Source organism: Chaetodon trifascialis, chromosome 18 (assembly GCF_039877785.1).
Source record: "Chaetodon trifascialis isolate fChaTrf1 chromosome 18, fChaTrf1.hap1, whole genome shotgun sequence".
NCBI classification, from domain to species: Eukaryota; Metazoa; Chordata; class Actinopteri; order Chaetodontiformes; family Chaetodontidae; genus Chaetodon; species Chaetodon trifascialis.
In genome coordinates, this window is record NC_092073.1 from 17,959,037 (window position 1) to 17,974,814 (window position 15,778).

Genomic DNA, 15,778 nt, shown 5'->3' on the forward strand with positions numbered 1-15,778 from the left:
TGCACCACTTTGTCCATTTATCTTTGCTCTTTTTTTTTGTCCTGTGCAGGCCCAGAACAAAAAAAGCAATTAAGTTTCAAACGGGCCACATGAAAAGAGCAAAACCAAGAATAAACTCCAGTTAGTTTGTGTCAGACAATTTTGGTTTCCAGGGGTCTCTCCACGGTTTGCGGGGACGCTATTTTTCCCTCTATTCCTGAGATTACACGGGTTGCTGCACCAGGTGACCCTCATGGTCAAACAGGCGACGGAGAGCCCGGTGGAGTTTAGATTCCCTCTCCTTCATACCGCACAGAGAAAAGATGCATTTTTAACAATTTCCCCTCAGAGGCATTTATTTTGTGTTTGTTGATCCCTGTGTAGCCCTGTATATTTGGCTATATTAAACTGTGATAGTGCAGAGAGTGGTGACTTAAAGGTGACAGCATGATGTCACATGATATAATGGAGGGAGTGCAAAGTTTTGCTGCTACACAACATGAAGAATGTGTGGAAAACATTTCTCCACGTCTGACTTGAATTTGACATTAACATCTCAAACATTCTTGGTCTTTGCTGCTGCAAATCCTCTTGACGCCCTTTTCACAGGGAATGAAAAGAGTGAAACAATGGTTAACATGCAGGCTCTGCAAACTGGAAGATCACTGTTTATCTCCTCCAACACATGCAATCAGTACAAATGCTGGGCCAGGTCTGTCATTTTGTGCCTCCCGCCGAGGTGTTGAGAGGAGTCACCGTGGCGGAAAATCACCTGTTTAGGTGTTGAACACAGCCTCGCCTCTCCTTATTCCTGGCTCTCCTTTCAACTGCTGTCCATATTACCCAGTGCCAGGAGATACAGCAATAAAGTCTGCTCTCTTTTCACCTAGATTTACCAGAATAACATAGCGTCTGAAAGGGCTATCATCGAATGAAACACAATGATAATATTTCAAATAAATCTGAAAGCTTCGCCAGCAACCTATCACTCACACAATGACACCAAGCACAGCAGATTTTCAGGGAGAGCCTGGATGTGCTCGCCTGAGCAGATCACATTATCAGTGTGTTGATCTGCAGCCTCTGTTTAACTCTGCTTAACTGGCCGTGTAGGCTTTTCTCTTCCCATTCGCTATCACAACACCGGTAATACTGTGTTTTCACCAGCATGGATTAAAGACCCCCTTTATCAACACTTAGGAGGTATTTCATGTTGACAAAACTTAAACTGCCACAGCAGCTCATTCAGGTTCTCTTCTGTCCCTGCATCTTTGCAGTTTATTGTTTTGACAGATAAAATTAGAAAATTCTTTTAAAGATCTGGCATTGGGAATGAGAAATTACACGTTTTATATAATAAATGCATGCATCTCCTGCTGTTGATCTGAGTTTAATGGTCATATGCAGTCGTGTTCCTTATTGGTTAGAGTACTCAAATTAGCCAACATACTCTCCCATTGTTTAAGTTAAAGGAAGTCCATATCAAATGTTGCAGGTTAATTCCTGCCTGACCAAAGTCATATTACCATATTAGTGTCGCATGTACAGTCAGAATCGAGCTTTTCTCACATTGGAGACGTCGAGATTTCCGAAGGACAGCTGCTGGACACATAAAAGACAATCTTGCGATTATTGAGGAAAAACTGGATGACTTTCAGACGAGAGGAGGCAATATCAATCACGGCCAATTTGAGGCCACCAACATGAAATATGATTTCATAAGACAAATGCAGTGTCATTCTTAATGTGCTTAACCTTTACTGTCAATGAAAAAGTATTGATCGCTGTGTGGCATTTTTTCATCATTTGATTTCAGAAAGTGTAATAATATATGGTGGTGGGGTACGATAAAAGATGAATGGCAACTGAATGATCTCAGATGAACAAAGCTGAATTCCCTGCAGATGCACAGAGAGTGTGGAAGCAATTTCTTTTACAGCACATTGTATTTTACATAAACTTAACAATATATGGAACACGTGCAATACTTTATGTTATTTTAAACCTTTTATATAAACTCTACTTTTAATTTCAGCGGTTTGTTTGACTGTAGCCGACCAGTATTAACAGCAGGGAGCAGGCAGCCTGCTCCGAAGCAGTGTTTCTATTATTTCTCTATTCTGTTGAGTAATTGGGAGGTCTCCTATCTCTTCTTGGTCTTTGATCTACTTACTCAACCTAATAAGACTTTGCTCTGCTGCACTACAACCAAATCAGCAGTGCATTTTCAGCCCCCTAATAAGTGGTTAGCTTGATTTATATGGGTAATCTTGTCGATGTGGCGGGGCTCTACAACCTCTCCCCGACGCAAGGAGCCTCTTTTCACAACCGCAGGCCAGACCAGATGAGTCCATTACAGCCAGGGTAAAGATGGTCATTTTAACCCTCCTCTCCTTCAAAAGTAACAGTGTGCTAGTGCATTATGACGCAGGAGGAATTCTTAGTCGAAGCGTATTGAAGGGGTTGACGATACAGTGATGCATGGCCACACTGCCCGGCTCTATTGTGAGAGCAGGATGCTGTTGGGCCATTGCTGCTGGTAAGGAGTCTCAGCTCGGCCCGTGGGGAACCCTGGGGGCCAGAGGAAGCACTTAGAGTGGTAAAATGGCCACTTATTCACAGCCACCCTCCCGTTCTCACTGCTCCTCCCTACCCTCGAGCCTCCCGCTGGGTTCAGGAGCACAGACCTCTGGGATCTGTGTGATGGACTGCATCGCCCTCTCCACTGGACTATACACACCTCACTGCAGTTAGCCTATTCTGGCCTGAGCCATCCTGAAGCCGTTCTGTTTGGAATTTGCATTATACTAGTGTTCATCTGCACGAGTGACATAAGCAGATGCACTTTTGGAGCGCGACAACAGCTCATCTGGTAGAATGCACCCCCATGCACTAAGGCTCTGTCCTAAGGCGTCCCTGGTTCAATTTCAACCCAGAGCACTTTGTTGCATGCGTGCCCACTTTCCTCCCCTTTCCTGTCACTCTCCAGCCGCCCCATCAAATAAAGGCAAAAAGCCCAAACAAAAAGCAGATGTAGCTTTGACGAGTGATTTCTTTGCCCTCACCAGCTGAATCCACTGGCCAGCCAGGTAGCAGCGGCAGCAGCCATGGGATCCATCGCCGGTTCTCAGGTGTTTGGAAACGCCCTGTCAAACCTGCAGGGAGCCACCGGACAGCTGGTCACCAACGCACAAGGACAGGTGAGTGCTGCATGCTGGGAGCTAAAAACTCTCTGAAAGATCAGTTAATGCAGCTAATTAAATACTGCAGAGAGGAAACTGTTTCCGTAGTAACAGATCTGTAAGAGATGCTGCTGCACCATCTGTCATGTATGCATGTGCAGTCCCAAATAAAACATTTGTATAGTATTTCTGATCTTTCCTCATAGATTTCTAGTGGTGGGTCTGTGTGTTGTGTTGGAGCCTATCGTAGCCATATATTAAGCTTTTTGGGAATAAACAAATCCCTTCTTTCTCTTATCCGCATGCGCCTGTTGCAGTAAAACGCTGACCTTGTCATATTTGCAGGGTGGCTGCAGAATTGTTCCATCAGTAGCCAGAGGCTTGAACGATGATGCTTGTCATTGTGGGACCCTATCTAATGAATCATCTTATCGCAGGTGCACACGGCACATATTAAAGGAAAATTGTATGGACAATGTGCCCTTTCATGCCACTCTGTGTTATTTACCTTAACCTCCGTTTCATCTTTCAGCACTTGCACTGTCCTCAGTGTAAACTTGACACAAACATGGTGAAACCAAAGCAGTAGGCAGCATTTCTTAGCATTAGAAAACATGTTAACACAGTTGATTTTCAGTGTTAAATTTGACATTTAGCTGACTGCAGTTAAGGTTCAGTACCACCAGCGTGACCGTGCCTCATTGTTTACAGCAAAGTGTTGTCTGAGCGCTTGATGCTAAATGTCGCTAATGAGACAGTATGGACTTCCCTGGCTCACAAGGTGCCTGGAGCACTGGGGACAGATCAGTGTGGATATGGACTTGATGGGATGCTCTGTGCTTTTGTAGTGTCTTGGTGGTTGACAGCCCCTGACATAATCAGGTCACAGAGACGGTCAAAGCCCTGGGCTACAGCCTTTGCTCCCCACCTCATTATTCTACAGCATTATTCAGACGGAGGGCTCTGAAACATGCACTACCCTATCAGAAGGTCCCGCCCCCCTCCCCCCCCCCATCACTGAGAAGATTATACAGGCTACTACATAGCACACAAAAGGCTGGAGGTCCAACAGAAACGCTTGGAGAACTTATGTCAGCATGGAAAAGCTACAAAACAGAAGAGAGTACCGCAGCTTTTATCAGGTTTTTGTTTGTATTTACCAGAGAACCGCTTTTATCCATTCAGGGTAGTGTTTAATTGTGATCTAGGCAACAATCTGTGTCACCACTGTACTGCATGAGTTTTTTACTCACCTTTCTTTGAATGTAAAACATAGTATACTGTCTGACCTCGTAATTTCTTCTACAGCTCTGTCAAAAGACCTTTTTATAAGCGAGAGCTCAGGGGACCTTGAAAAGTGCCAGGTTTGATGAACGTTTGGAGTTCAATATGTTTTTAAACCTTAATTATATTGGCCCCTGCATTTTTATTCTCCAAGGAGAATCAATGAGGCTCTTTTGTCCTCGCCGCCTCTACAACAGTGATTAAAGCTGTGGATAAAAGCCAGAATATTGTTATCTCGCCGCTGAGACTTTTTTTTCCCCCTTTAATGAATCTGTGGCATTTTTGTCAACATCTTTTATTCAGTGCAAATTCTCACTTTTCGTGTAGCTTTAAAATGACTGTAAAAATCTGTTGGGAAATTAAGGCATTAAGCACTGTTTCATGTCGCGTATCGCACGTCCCAAAACGCATAGAAACCTCTGAAATCCCAGTTTGGTAATACTGCAATGCCCTGGCTTTGCGTGAGACACCCTCATCTCCCTGAATTTGGGCTGTCAGGCCATCCATTCTTTCACTCCCAGCATTCCCAGTCCTTGGTGAGAGCTTGGGTAAGGAACACACGCATGGTTAACCTGCAAGCAAGTCAGCCTGTAAAGTGAGCAAAGCTAAACCACAACACAAGTGTTCCCTCAGTATTGATGGAAGCTTCCAGGCCTTAGATCACATGTAACGTCAGTGTAAACTGCTGTTGACCTTGTAGTTGTAAATCCACTGTAGGGCTGCAACTATTGATTACTTTCAGTATCAGTTAATCTGTTGATGCCCAACATTGTCCACTCCAAAAATCAGAGTCATTACATTGACATAAACACAGTAAAGTAGTAAATTCTCAATTCAGCATTTTTTGTTGGCTAAATATTTCTGTTGAACAGCTAATCAGAGCTGCACTCATTTACTGTATCAATATTCTTTTGTATATTTAAGAAAATTTAAAAAAAAATGCTGTTAAACTGATCACCCTACCCAGAAAATGCCTTCTGTCCAGTCACCATTATCAGTCTGCTGTTTTAGGCTTTGATTCGCTCTGAATGTTAACTTTTTTTTTCTTCCCAAACATTTTCCCTCTTGGGTCTCAATTCAACGCATGAACAGTGGAGAGGAGAAAATGGGCAGAGATATTGCCTGGCGACCATGGCTAAAGACACAGATTGCCCTGGCTGGAGAGATGAGATGACATTTCTGTGGAAACAAGAGCAGCATAATCTTAATGAGTTCTGCTGGGTGTAGAGAGGCACGTTACTCACATGTCGTACGAACTGGAGCGGGAAGCAAACACAGGAAGCCAAATAAAGGAAGCTGAAAGATAAGTGAGGAGAGGGTCTTGGTCGTGAACGAGAGAGGGTCCTGAAGGCTGCTTATTTAACAAATGTTATTGGAAGTTATGGAATTAATAGCAAGATCTGATGTGTTTCATGACTGAAATGGCATTTGCTATAAAACCAGTAACTCGGCAAGTCTGTAGTTTCACAAGAAACACACAAAGTTGGTTTTTGATTTAAACATTATAGAAATGTTACACAAGGATGGACTTCTTTAAAAAAGCTGTTTTGAAACATTTTTTATCAATTGCGTACAAGTACGCAGCGGGGAGTTTTAATATGCGCAACTGGATATTTTATGATATCTGAGATTTGGTACTAATATCAAATTAAAACAGCACTTATTTTGATTCTTTGTTTGGAGATTAGAAATGTAAAAGATGTGTCTGTGTTGAATAATGAACTTTGCTTAAATGAAACATAAGCTAATTAAAAAAAATGCTTTGTTCTATTAAAAGAATAATTATCATCAGTCAGTCATTGTTTCAATAAATTGGCTCTTTTCGATACTACAGACGCGTTTCTGTTGCTACTCGAAAAGTAATGAGGTTTGATAGCCAGCCTTGATTATCTTAAACTGTAAACTCAAGGCCCCTGAATTCACCACTTTCCATTAAGAAAATATATATCAAAGTTTCCCCTCAGTCTTTAGATGAACACTCAAACAGTTGCTCTACACACTCTGCCCCTTCAGCCCCAGGAGAGCTTTGAGACACTGCCACGAAACATCTGCCTCAGATAGTCAGAGGGAGACGCATTGCATGGTGGGACGGGGACGAGAGCTAAGCTGTCACTTGCCTGCTCTTTTATTATGCTTATAGAACAACCACTTAGTCCAATGACGATGAATAATTGAGCGGAACAAGTTCCCTGCCACAGTGGCATGCAAAGCGGGATCAGTAGGACTCGGGAGACAAGAGCGTCAGGCAGGGCAATAAAATATGCTAAGTGGCAGGAGAGCATTACAGGGAATTTGTAAAGCCGGTGCTGAGAGAGAGATAAATTATCTCTCCCCTAATGCGAAGCAACGTAAGCAAATGAGCCATGGCAGGGATGAATTACAGATTGTCGGCCCACCTTTCTCTCACTGATCCCTCCCTATTATGTCAAAGAGAGGGGGGCTAGGGAGGAGGGGGAGAGCGAAGCACGCGCTGAAGCACATCAGCGGCGGTGGTGATAGAGACTGTAGGAGCCAGAGAGAGCTTGGTTAATGCTATGTAGAAGCTGTGTGGACTTCTGTGTTGCTTCGGGTTGACGTGTAGGAGATTGCACTAAAATCTAAACTTAGAGAAGAAGAAGAGCGCAATTTTTGCTCTCTGCCCAGTAACAGAATTTAGAGTGATGGGCGTCTCATCCGTGTTGAGCCGCTCTCTGGTGTAATGAGGCTTGGTGGAGGAGCGATGTCAGCGGGGGGGTGGGGGCCGGAGCGACGGCTGCTCAGGAGCTGCTCAGAACCAGTCCCCAGATGACATTAACCTTCATCATGGTGAAGAGGCGCTAAGACCCCCCTAAAGCGCCACTCTTGGCCACACTCTGGCAGCTCTGAGAGCTAAAACGCTGCAGTGACACTCTGCCGCCCCCTTTGATCTGCCCTTCCTGATTACAGCCACAGAGGAGAGGAAAGCAGGGGCTGGAGGGGGGTGGAGGAGGGGTGAAGTACCCCTGGGACCCTGAGAGTTGAATTAGAAACACAAGGTCCTGTCTCACTCTCTGAGGCTCCTCTTTTCTGCCTCTTATTGTTTCTTTTCTTGCTCTTTCTTTCCACTTCTTCCTTTCTGCCTGTGTGTGTGTGTGGGGGGGGGGGGGGGGGGGTGAAATGGGGGTCTCTGTCTCTCAGCAGCCTCACTCCTTCTCACCAGAGACAGACAAAGACACTTAAGCACAAACACACTCAGACACACACAGTCACACACTCTTGCCGGGCTTGGCCTGGTGATGGATAATACAGTCAGTGGTGTGCACCATCACACACACAGGTATTCAGCGCTGACCTTTGCAGTGTGCTCCCAGCAGTCTGCTTTGGCTTCACTTGTTCTGGCCTGTAAAACCACCTCAGTGACAGATCAGTGGACACTTGTGCATGTTTCTCTTGAAATCACGAGCAGACCAACTGGTAAGTCGAGCGCTCTGATTACCCTCATAACACGGCAAAATGACCGGCTCGTGATTGGTTTACGATCGCACGCAAAAAGGCAAAAAAAGACTCACAGCGGCAGAGATCATTAAGAGCGATACCTCCAGTAGCGTTTACCCTCTCTGCTCCATCTTCTTTTTAAAACCGCCCAGCTGATTTTGTCTCCTCTCTACCCCCTTTGTAGATAATTGGAACAATCCCACTGATGCCCAACTCTGCAGGGCCCTCCAGCCAATCAGGGGGTGGCAACCCAGCACTGCAGGTACAGCCAATTACACCTCAGCTTCTGACCAACGCTCAAGGCCAGATCATCGCCACAGTGATCGGCAATCAGATCCTGCCTGTCATCAACACCCAGGGAATCACGCTGTCACCAATCAAGCCTGGACAGCAGGTAACATACACACCGATGCACAAACACACAAACACACACACAAACACACACAGAGCGAGATATTGTAGAGCAGCTTATTATACACTTAAACTGATGTTTCAACAATGATCAAGACTTTAAAACCGTCGAATGAGCAGCACCTAGTGGAGTCAGACCAGAGCTCTTTTTATTCATGAAAGCAATATTCCAGCTCGTCAGGTCTGCTTTATGCTAAACACCTCATATTTTTCCTGCTTCAGCACTCATAGCCTTCATTTGCATCATTCCACTTGGAAAATTGCAGCTTTTGGAACGACTGTTCACAATGTGTGCGCGTGTGCGTGCGTGCGTGTGTGTCTGTGCATGCTTGGAAGGCACTTGTCAGCCAACCTTTCAGACTGCCGCGCCCTGCAGAGCCCAAACCAAAAAAAAAAAAGAAACAAAACAAAACAAAGCAACACTTTTCATCACCCCACTTAAAACTCAAACACTCCTGCCTCTGTTCTCCACCTCTCTCCATTTTCACTCTCCCTCCCTCCTTCCCTCCTTCCTCAATCACACTCTCCAGCCTTATGATTTGTCCGCTCTGACCTGAACAAGAAGGATTTTGTTTCGATTTAAGGGAATAAGACGCACGAGTTCAAGTCGGACTTTTTTGGCACACTAGATTTGAGTTCATACTCCAGCTCGAACAATTTGAGGATCTATACGGTGCACGGGTGCGGAGTCTGATGCATGCACACAACAATGAAAACGTTATTGACATGATAATGGCGATGTCAGCGCTGAATTACAGCGTAAAAGTTCACATTGAAGGCCCGTACAGTGCAGAATGGATGAACTCTCAGCAGATGGACACCTAATTGTGGCTCCCCTGAAAACACCAGATCATACTCTTGAATGAATTAATGTATTTGTGATAATGTTTATGCTTTTGTCTCCACTTCAAAGCCTGCATGTACACATTGTTCCACGGGCATAATTTACGGTTGTCAGAGCCTGCAGTCTAGAATATTTCCAGTGAAGCTAGATAATTCTCCGAGCCTGTCAACAGTCCTGACAGTGTGTGCATCGCTGTTGACACCCCCCACCATCCAAACAAACACATGCCACAGAGAAAATAATTAATGGCAAAGAAGGAGAGGAGAAGCCGGCCTAGCTTATAGCGGAGACAGCTTTTCACGTTAAAAGTGAAGATGTACCATCTTGATCTTGTAAAAGCAATTCAAATGTGCATAAAACATGAAAATACATCGTTTTTTTTTTTTTGTTTTGTTTTTTTGTTTTTTTGCCATCAGAGCACGTAGCTTGGGGATCATGAATTATGTTTGATATGGAGACTGCTGTGTCCACATGTTTTTTTTTTTTTCACGTTCAAGCTGCCATTATTAGCATCCTCTCGGGTCTGATGACAAGTGAGGAGACTCTAATTGTCACGAGTAGTTTCCTTGTTTTTTTAACTCTGTTGATTTTCTGCACAGAAGCGTTTGTAAAGCCCACAGAGACAGTGGAGTACCTGAGTTGACTCTCACTGTCTCCTGCAGTAGTAAATCACTGCTGTAGTGCTGTAGTATTGAGCAGACTATTGACACTATATTCTGCTCTGTCAGTCTAAATACTGCAGGCGGTAATTAACGTTTATTCATCATCCAGCACAAGGTAAATCTCATTATGTTCAGCCTCTAAGTGGCTAATTTAATAGCTGTTGATTGGTTGATTAGATTTCATATTATAGCCCAATCATCATAATGACATGATGACTGTAAGTGATGGTTATTGTGGCGATGTGATGGGAATAATGGATATTTTGCTGTACTGCATGCTGTCAGTTATTGTATCAGCTCTGTGTGTGTGTGTGTGTGTGTGTGTGTGTGTGTGTGTGTGTGTGTGTGTGTGTGTGTGTGTGTGTGTGTGTGTGTGTGTCCAGCAGCAGGGTCAGACAGGCTCCGCATCGTCTCAGCCCAACCTGCTCCACATGCCCCACAGACAGAGTCCTCTCCACCAGGCCTCTTCCTCCTCCTCCACCTCCTCCTCTTCCTCGGCTCTCAGCGTGGGGCAGCTGGTCAGCAGTAAGTGTCTGACACAGCTCACAAAAACACAACATGCCTTCAAACACACAGAATAAATTCCACTGATTCTTGTGGCCTCGATACGCATTAAATGGTAAGATCAAGGGTAATTTCCTTGAACAGCTGGGAGCGGCAGCCTTTAGCAAACATTATCAAAACAGCAGGAAATAGCGTATTTGTTGAGGGACTGTTTTCAGCAGAGTATTAATACATATTTGGTGCTCGAGTGAGTTTTTACATAAGGATGGTAAATGTCAGATGCTTGGACAACAATGGAGCTGTGTGACAGAGGAATAAGCTATGTCAAGAAATGAAATACAGTTGATCTCCATTTTGAGGTGGAGGCTACAATCTCAGAGACGTATATCTCAAAATTTCAGGAAACAAAAACAAAATTATCTGCATGCGTAGATACCAGCAGAGGTAGAAGAATAAGAACATCTAAGGGTTCAACATGGTGGACGCTCAGCATCCACATTACTCTCAGTGTGGACAGCTTTTGACTGATCCTAGCCTCCTACGATTGTTTTATTTTTTTCCTGACTGTCAATTCTTTGGTTTATTAGACGATCCAAAGTGGCGTGTTATGTATAATGAACATAACTTTCATTCTCCCAATGCAGGGGCCTTTGGCAGAGCCATATAAATCACCGGGCCACAGCCTGTCAGCATGCAGCTATTGCCTTTAAAAACTCTGTTTTATTCAGATAAATTTCATTTGTCAGAGTCAATTCCCCTAAACTCCATGTAAACTAATTCCAAAGACAGCTACAATGCCAGTGAATTTAATAAAAACAAGACGCCATTGATCAACTTGTTGTAGACACTGTGTTTAGTTTGCGTTTACTTGTAGCTTGGAAAATATTGTATAAACCACTTTTGAGTCTGCACAAAATCATTGTGGTTCAGCTCTGCAGTAAATAGAATTAATGCTTTATGCTGAGCATGAGTCATATCATTTCCTCTCAATATCACTTACGGCGTACATACACAAAGCCAAATCCCATGACAGAATCAGAGTCGGCTGCAGAGGAGAGAAGATGAAATGTCATTGCCTTCACTGGCCACAAACAAAGTGCCAGAAACAGATTTAAAAGCTGAGAATGTCTGTTACCATTATTTGAAATCATCAGATGGGAAAATGTCAATCAGAAAGAGGAATGTCAGCAATATTTCGCCTTGATGTTGTTTTTAACGTTTATTTATTCGGAGGACGTCAACTGAGCAACACCCTACTTAGAATTCATTTCACCGCTGCAGCCACAGCTTCTGTTGGTCACCAGTGAGCAGCCGCTCTGGAACAGAGTAGAGGTGAAAGCGTCTCCCTCAATGCCACTTACTTATTTACACCTGCCAACAGCACGCAGTCTGTACCTGGATGTCCTGTCTGGATGGGGAAAGACGCATGTTAATGCAGGTGTGGATCGAGCTGGGATCAGATCAGTCAGACCACTTCATGAGGTGGACGGCTGTCGTTGTGATCACATGTCAGACAGATGCAATGCAGCCTGTACAGTGGGGCCACGTTCTGAAACCTGATCCAACAGTTTCTGGCCTCCTTGTAAATGTAAGGCCAATATTAACCAGTATTAACGCCCGCTTGTAGCTCTTGGTGTCTACCAGCTCATGAGAAACATATCTGGCTCACCAGCAGTGTCTGGTGTTAATGTAAAAATGATGCTAGACCCTAAAATATCAAAAGAATGAGCTGAAGGTCACCGTAAAGCTCCTTAAAGCTGCAGATTCACATGATAATTCTCTGCAGGTTGATCACCATGAGCAAACTCTTTCGCACTGATCACAGTGAAGGCAGAATGCTCATTAACACCAGATGTAAATGAAAACAGTCTGTATCCAGATGTAGATCCAGATCCACTTATTCTCTTTTCCCAGTCACATTTCCTTACTGCTGGGTCACATTTATGGACTCATTTGGTCTAATTCTGGTGGATTATGAACATTTCAAGAAAAAGAAAAACATTTTTCGCCTGAAGTGGAGGACAGACAGAGACAGAAACTGGACTGTATTGTGAGCCATCACGTCCTGGCACATAATAGACGAGTCTTTATGTAATTTATGAAGATTTCTCATTTTCCTTTTCAGCAGAAAAATTGAGCGTTTAACTTGTTATTGTCCTGCTGTAATTATTAAGCTTATTAGTGTTTTATTGCTGTGAAGAAAAGCAGCGTTTGGGCACAGGCATCGATCGTCTGCATTGTTTCAGTGTTTTTAATTTTTAAAGCATTATATTCACTATTCTATTTGATTTGTTAAGGCTTTACTCCACCGGTCATTACTGCAAAATGAATTCGAAGGGTTTAAATCTAAAATCGTGTTTGGGTTGGGACTCAATGTCAAAAGACAAATATGGATCCAGAGTTTGGACCAGTTGAGCACCGCCGCTCCGGAGTACTATTAGTCTTTGAAAGCACTGAGTAAATAGACTCTGTTGGGAATGATGAAGAGATGCTCATCAATGTGGAGATGATGGGACCCAAAGCTGTGAGTGCTCATCCCTCCCATGTAGTCGGAGTCTCTAGTCCCTCGTCTTCCAAGTGTTCACACGTCTGGAGCGCGCCGCATACGCCACACGTCACTTATGAGGCACAACGAGATGGCAGCCCCATAGATTTTTGCTTAAATACGCTTGGAGGATTCCTTTAATAATTCATTGATAATGACCAAGATGAATAATTCAGAGGCACAAACTTTGCTTTAGTAAGCAGGATGCCAGGGCACCTGACATTGATGTACAATGTGAAATCACTTTTTATTAGCAGGGAAATTCTTCAAAATGGTTCAGTGAAGTTTTTCAGATGCGCTCAAATGCGGAGATTCACAAACAGCTTTCTTTGTGTAAAGAGCGCTCTTTGTTGCTCTCTGTCGGACTGCAGCTGGCTATCATTTGTGCAGTTTGAAGGTGGTTTGAAGGTCTGGACTGTCTTCACTAAGGGTTCGAAGGATGAAATAATGTCTTTATACATTATTGATTGTTTATCTGAGAGTGCTAGCTGTAGAATATGTGTATTCATACAGAAAATTAAAGGAGATTAAAGAAAAAGATCTGCGGTATGTGCCAGCTGAAGATCTGTCCCTCTGTTGAATTAACAAGCTCTGTGTCATACGGTTTTGTCCATATTGCTTTTGTATGTACGATTTACACTCACTAGTCAGAGCCATGACTCGCCTGCATTCACAGCTCAGATGAATTTATCTCAGATGCACGCAGTTAACAGCAAAGAGGGCAAAGAGAAATAATAAGTTCTGACCCTGAGCAGGACTATTTTTTTAAGTTGTTTAGAGACGAGATCATGATCACATATGTCTGGATGTTTGCTTCATTCGCTCTGAAAAATGAGTGAAGCGACGGGGGAGCAGAGGCCTAATAAAATGAGGTGTGTGTTGTATTGTAGACCCGCAGACCGCCCCCAGCGAGGTGGACGGGGTCAACCTGGAGGAGATTCGTGAATTTGCCAAAGCATTCAAGATCCGCCGGCTGTCCCTGGGCCTGACACAGACTCAGGTGGGCCAGGCGCTCAGCGCCGCCGAGGGGCCGGCATACAGCCAGTCTGCCATCTGCAGGTAAGAGCAAAGACAGAGGGTGAAACGGCAACAAAAAGGGCTCATTATTTCTGATCAATATGTCCTAATTCTGTCAAAGGAAAGCAGATGACGGCGTGCAGCCTCACTGAGTTGTCTGGTGCTCATAACTGCCATCTATTTTTCATCCCATGTTTTAACAGACGTTATTAAGATATTAAAATACATAATTGACTATCACCACCCTGACAAATGAAGCTCTCACGTCTGTACTTACTCCTCTTCCTCTCTCTTCCCTCTCACCCACTGACATGACAGCCGCGCGTTACTTATGCAAAATACATACGCAAGTATTACACGAAGCACTTAAAGCATTTAATAATTACTAAGGCCTCCGCCTGAACATGAGAGAGCTTGACGGCGATGATCTGTTAATAAGATTGCCATGTTTTACTGCTGCCACGAGGACAGTTTAGTCATAAATGGTGTATTATATATTCATGAGACAATCAGACAATCAGTGTTTCATCCCTCCTGTTGTTCCACTTGACTAACATTTTGCCAGAGGAGGCCAAATGAGCCGCATTTCCCTTTCAAGTCACAGTTATTGGACTATATCAGGCCCAAATATGAGTTTTTAAGAGAAACAAATAGTAGTATATATATACAGTATATATATATAAAAAGGTTTACAAATGGAAGTTAATGTGAAGGATTTTCTAAAATCTAATTTAAGAACATTTCTTTGTCATTTCTGACGCGTATTCTCCTCTGTTTCCTGTGAAATTCTCATTCCTGTATTAATTTTAATGTCCCTCCGCAATGCATGCGCTTTGCTGATGACCTGTGCTGTTTATGTGACACGCCACTGCCACGCACTTTTAAAAATTTCATCACATCAACATCAAACGGGCGATAAAATGTGAAACAGTACAGGGGCCGGGGTTCTTATGAGGCCCAGTCATCTCTGACTAATGTTTAAAGTCTTAAAATCACACATGAAATATTTACGGGCAGGAATAATTCAAATATTTATAACATACATTAAAAGCCATTAGCTTCAAAAATAAACACTCTGCGGGCTGTTATTCATGCCGTTAAGACAATTTTTTTGTTTGTATGACATTGGACATGACATCCTGATGTTTTAAGTAGAGGGGCAGACTTCACATGCTTTAGTTTAGTTAACATCAACATAGACGTGAAGTTTGAGGAGAAGCGGGACATCACGGTAGCTCTGGGGCTCCGGCTCTGAGCCCAGACAGTGAACAGACACTGACAGATGCTTCCATCTTGTCTCCTTTCATTGCTCAGTATGTTTCCAGGGACTTTATTAGTTTATCTAAACAGGCACAGGCATTACATGAGGGCATCATCAAACCAATGATGTACCAGTGAGTCCGCTTTTTGCTCGAGTTTGCTTTAGGTTTGGCAAATATGAATATTATACACGTTTATCACTTTAATTATGTGATTTAAGATTGAAAAGGTTAATAAATCGTCATTAGTTAAACCTTTAGTACAGAGCCAGCTTATGGAGGCAGTCAGCAGCCTTATGTAGAGCATCGCAACCAACTTAATCAGATAACTGATGTACAGCTTCAACTGAACTCATGTCACAGGACAGGTTATTGTTCCAGAACCTTACAAAATACAAAATCATTTTACTGTTAAACAAAAGAAGCCAAGTTTCTAAGAACTTCTGCTAATAAAATGCAGCCCAAACTGAGTGAATCAGGAAATATTTAGCATGTCATGCCCCTTCTCAGTGCAGTCATTTTGAGCAATATGGATAAAATACTCTATGACTGTGTATGTAAACCTAAGTCATTATATCTTATATATCTATACATATCTTATAAATAAAATACAAGTTTGGAAAAGAAGTAAACATGAA

At 43.3% G+C, this 15,778-nt stretch overlaps 2 protein-coding genes across 3 annotated transcripts in view; both read left to right on the forward strand.

The window, feature by feature from the left end:
- The window catches only part of LOC139346648 (transcriptional regulator Myc-like), a 159,675-nt gene that overhangs the window by 89,662 nt on the left and 54,235 nt on the right, over positions 1-15,778 (forward strand). The gene's annotated exons all lie outside the window — the stretch shown is intronic.
- The window catches only part of pou6f2 (POU class 6 homeobox 2), a 65,865-nt gene that overhangs the window by 46,422 nt on the left and 3,665 nt on the right, over positions 1-15,778 (forward strand). The window contains exons 5-8 of one of the 2 annotated variants that reach the window (XM_070986266.1): positions 3,048-3,179; positions 8,083-8,292; positions 10,199-10,340; positions 13,755-13,923. In XM_070986266.1, coding sequence (XP_070842367.1) covers positions 3,048-3,179; positions 8,083-8,292; positions 10,199-10,340; positions 13,755-13,923 — 653 coding nt within the window. The remainder of the gene's footprint in view (positions 1-3,047; positions 3,180-8,082; positions 8,293-10,198; positions 10,341-13,754; positions 13,924-15,778) is intronic. The other variant, XM_070986268.1, reaches the window with a different exon arrangement.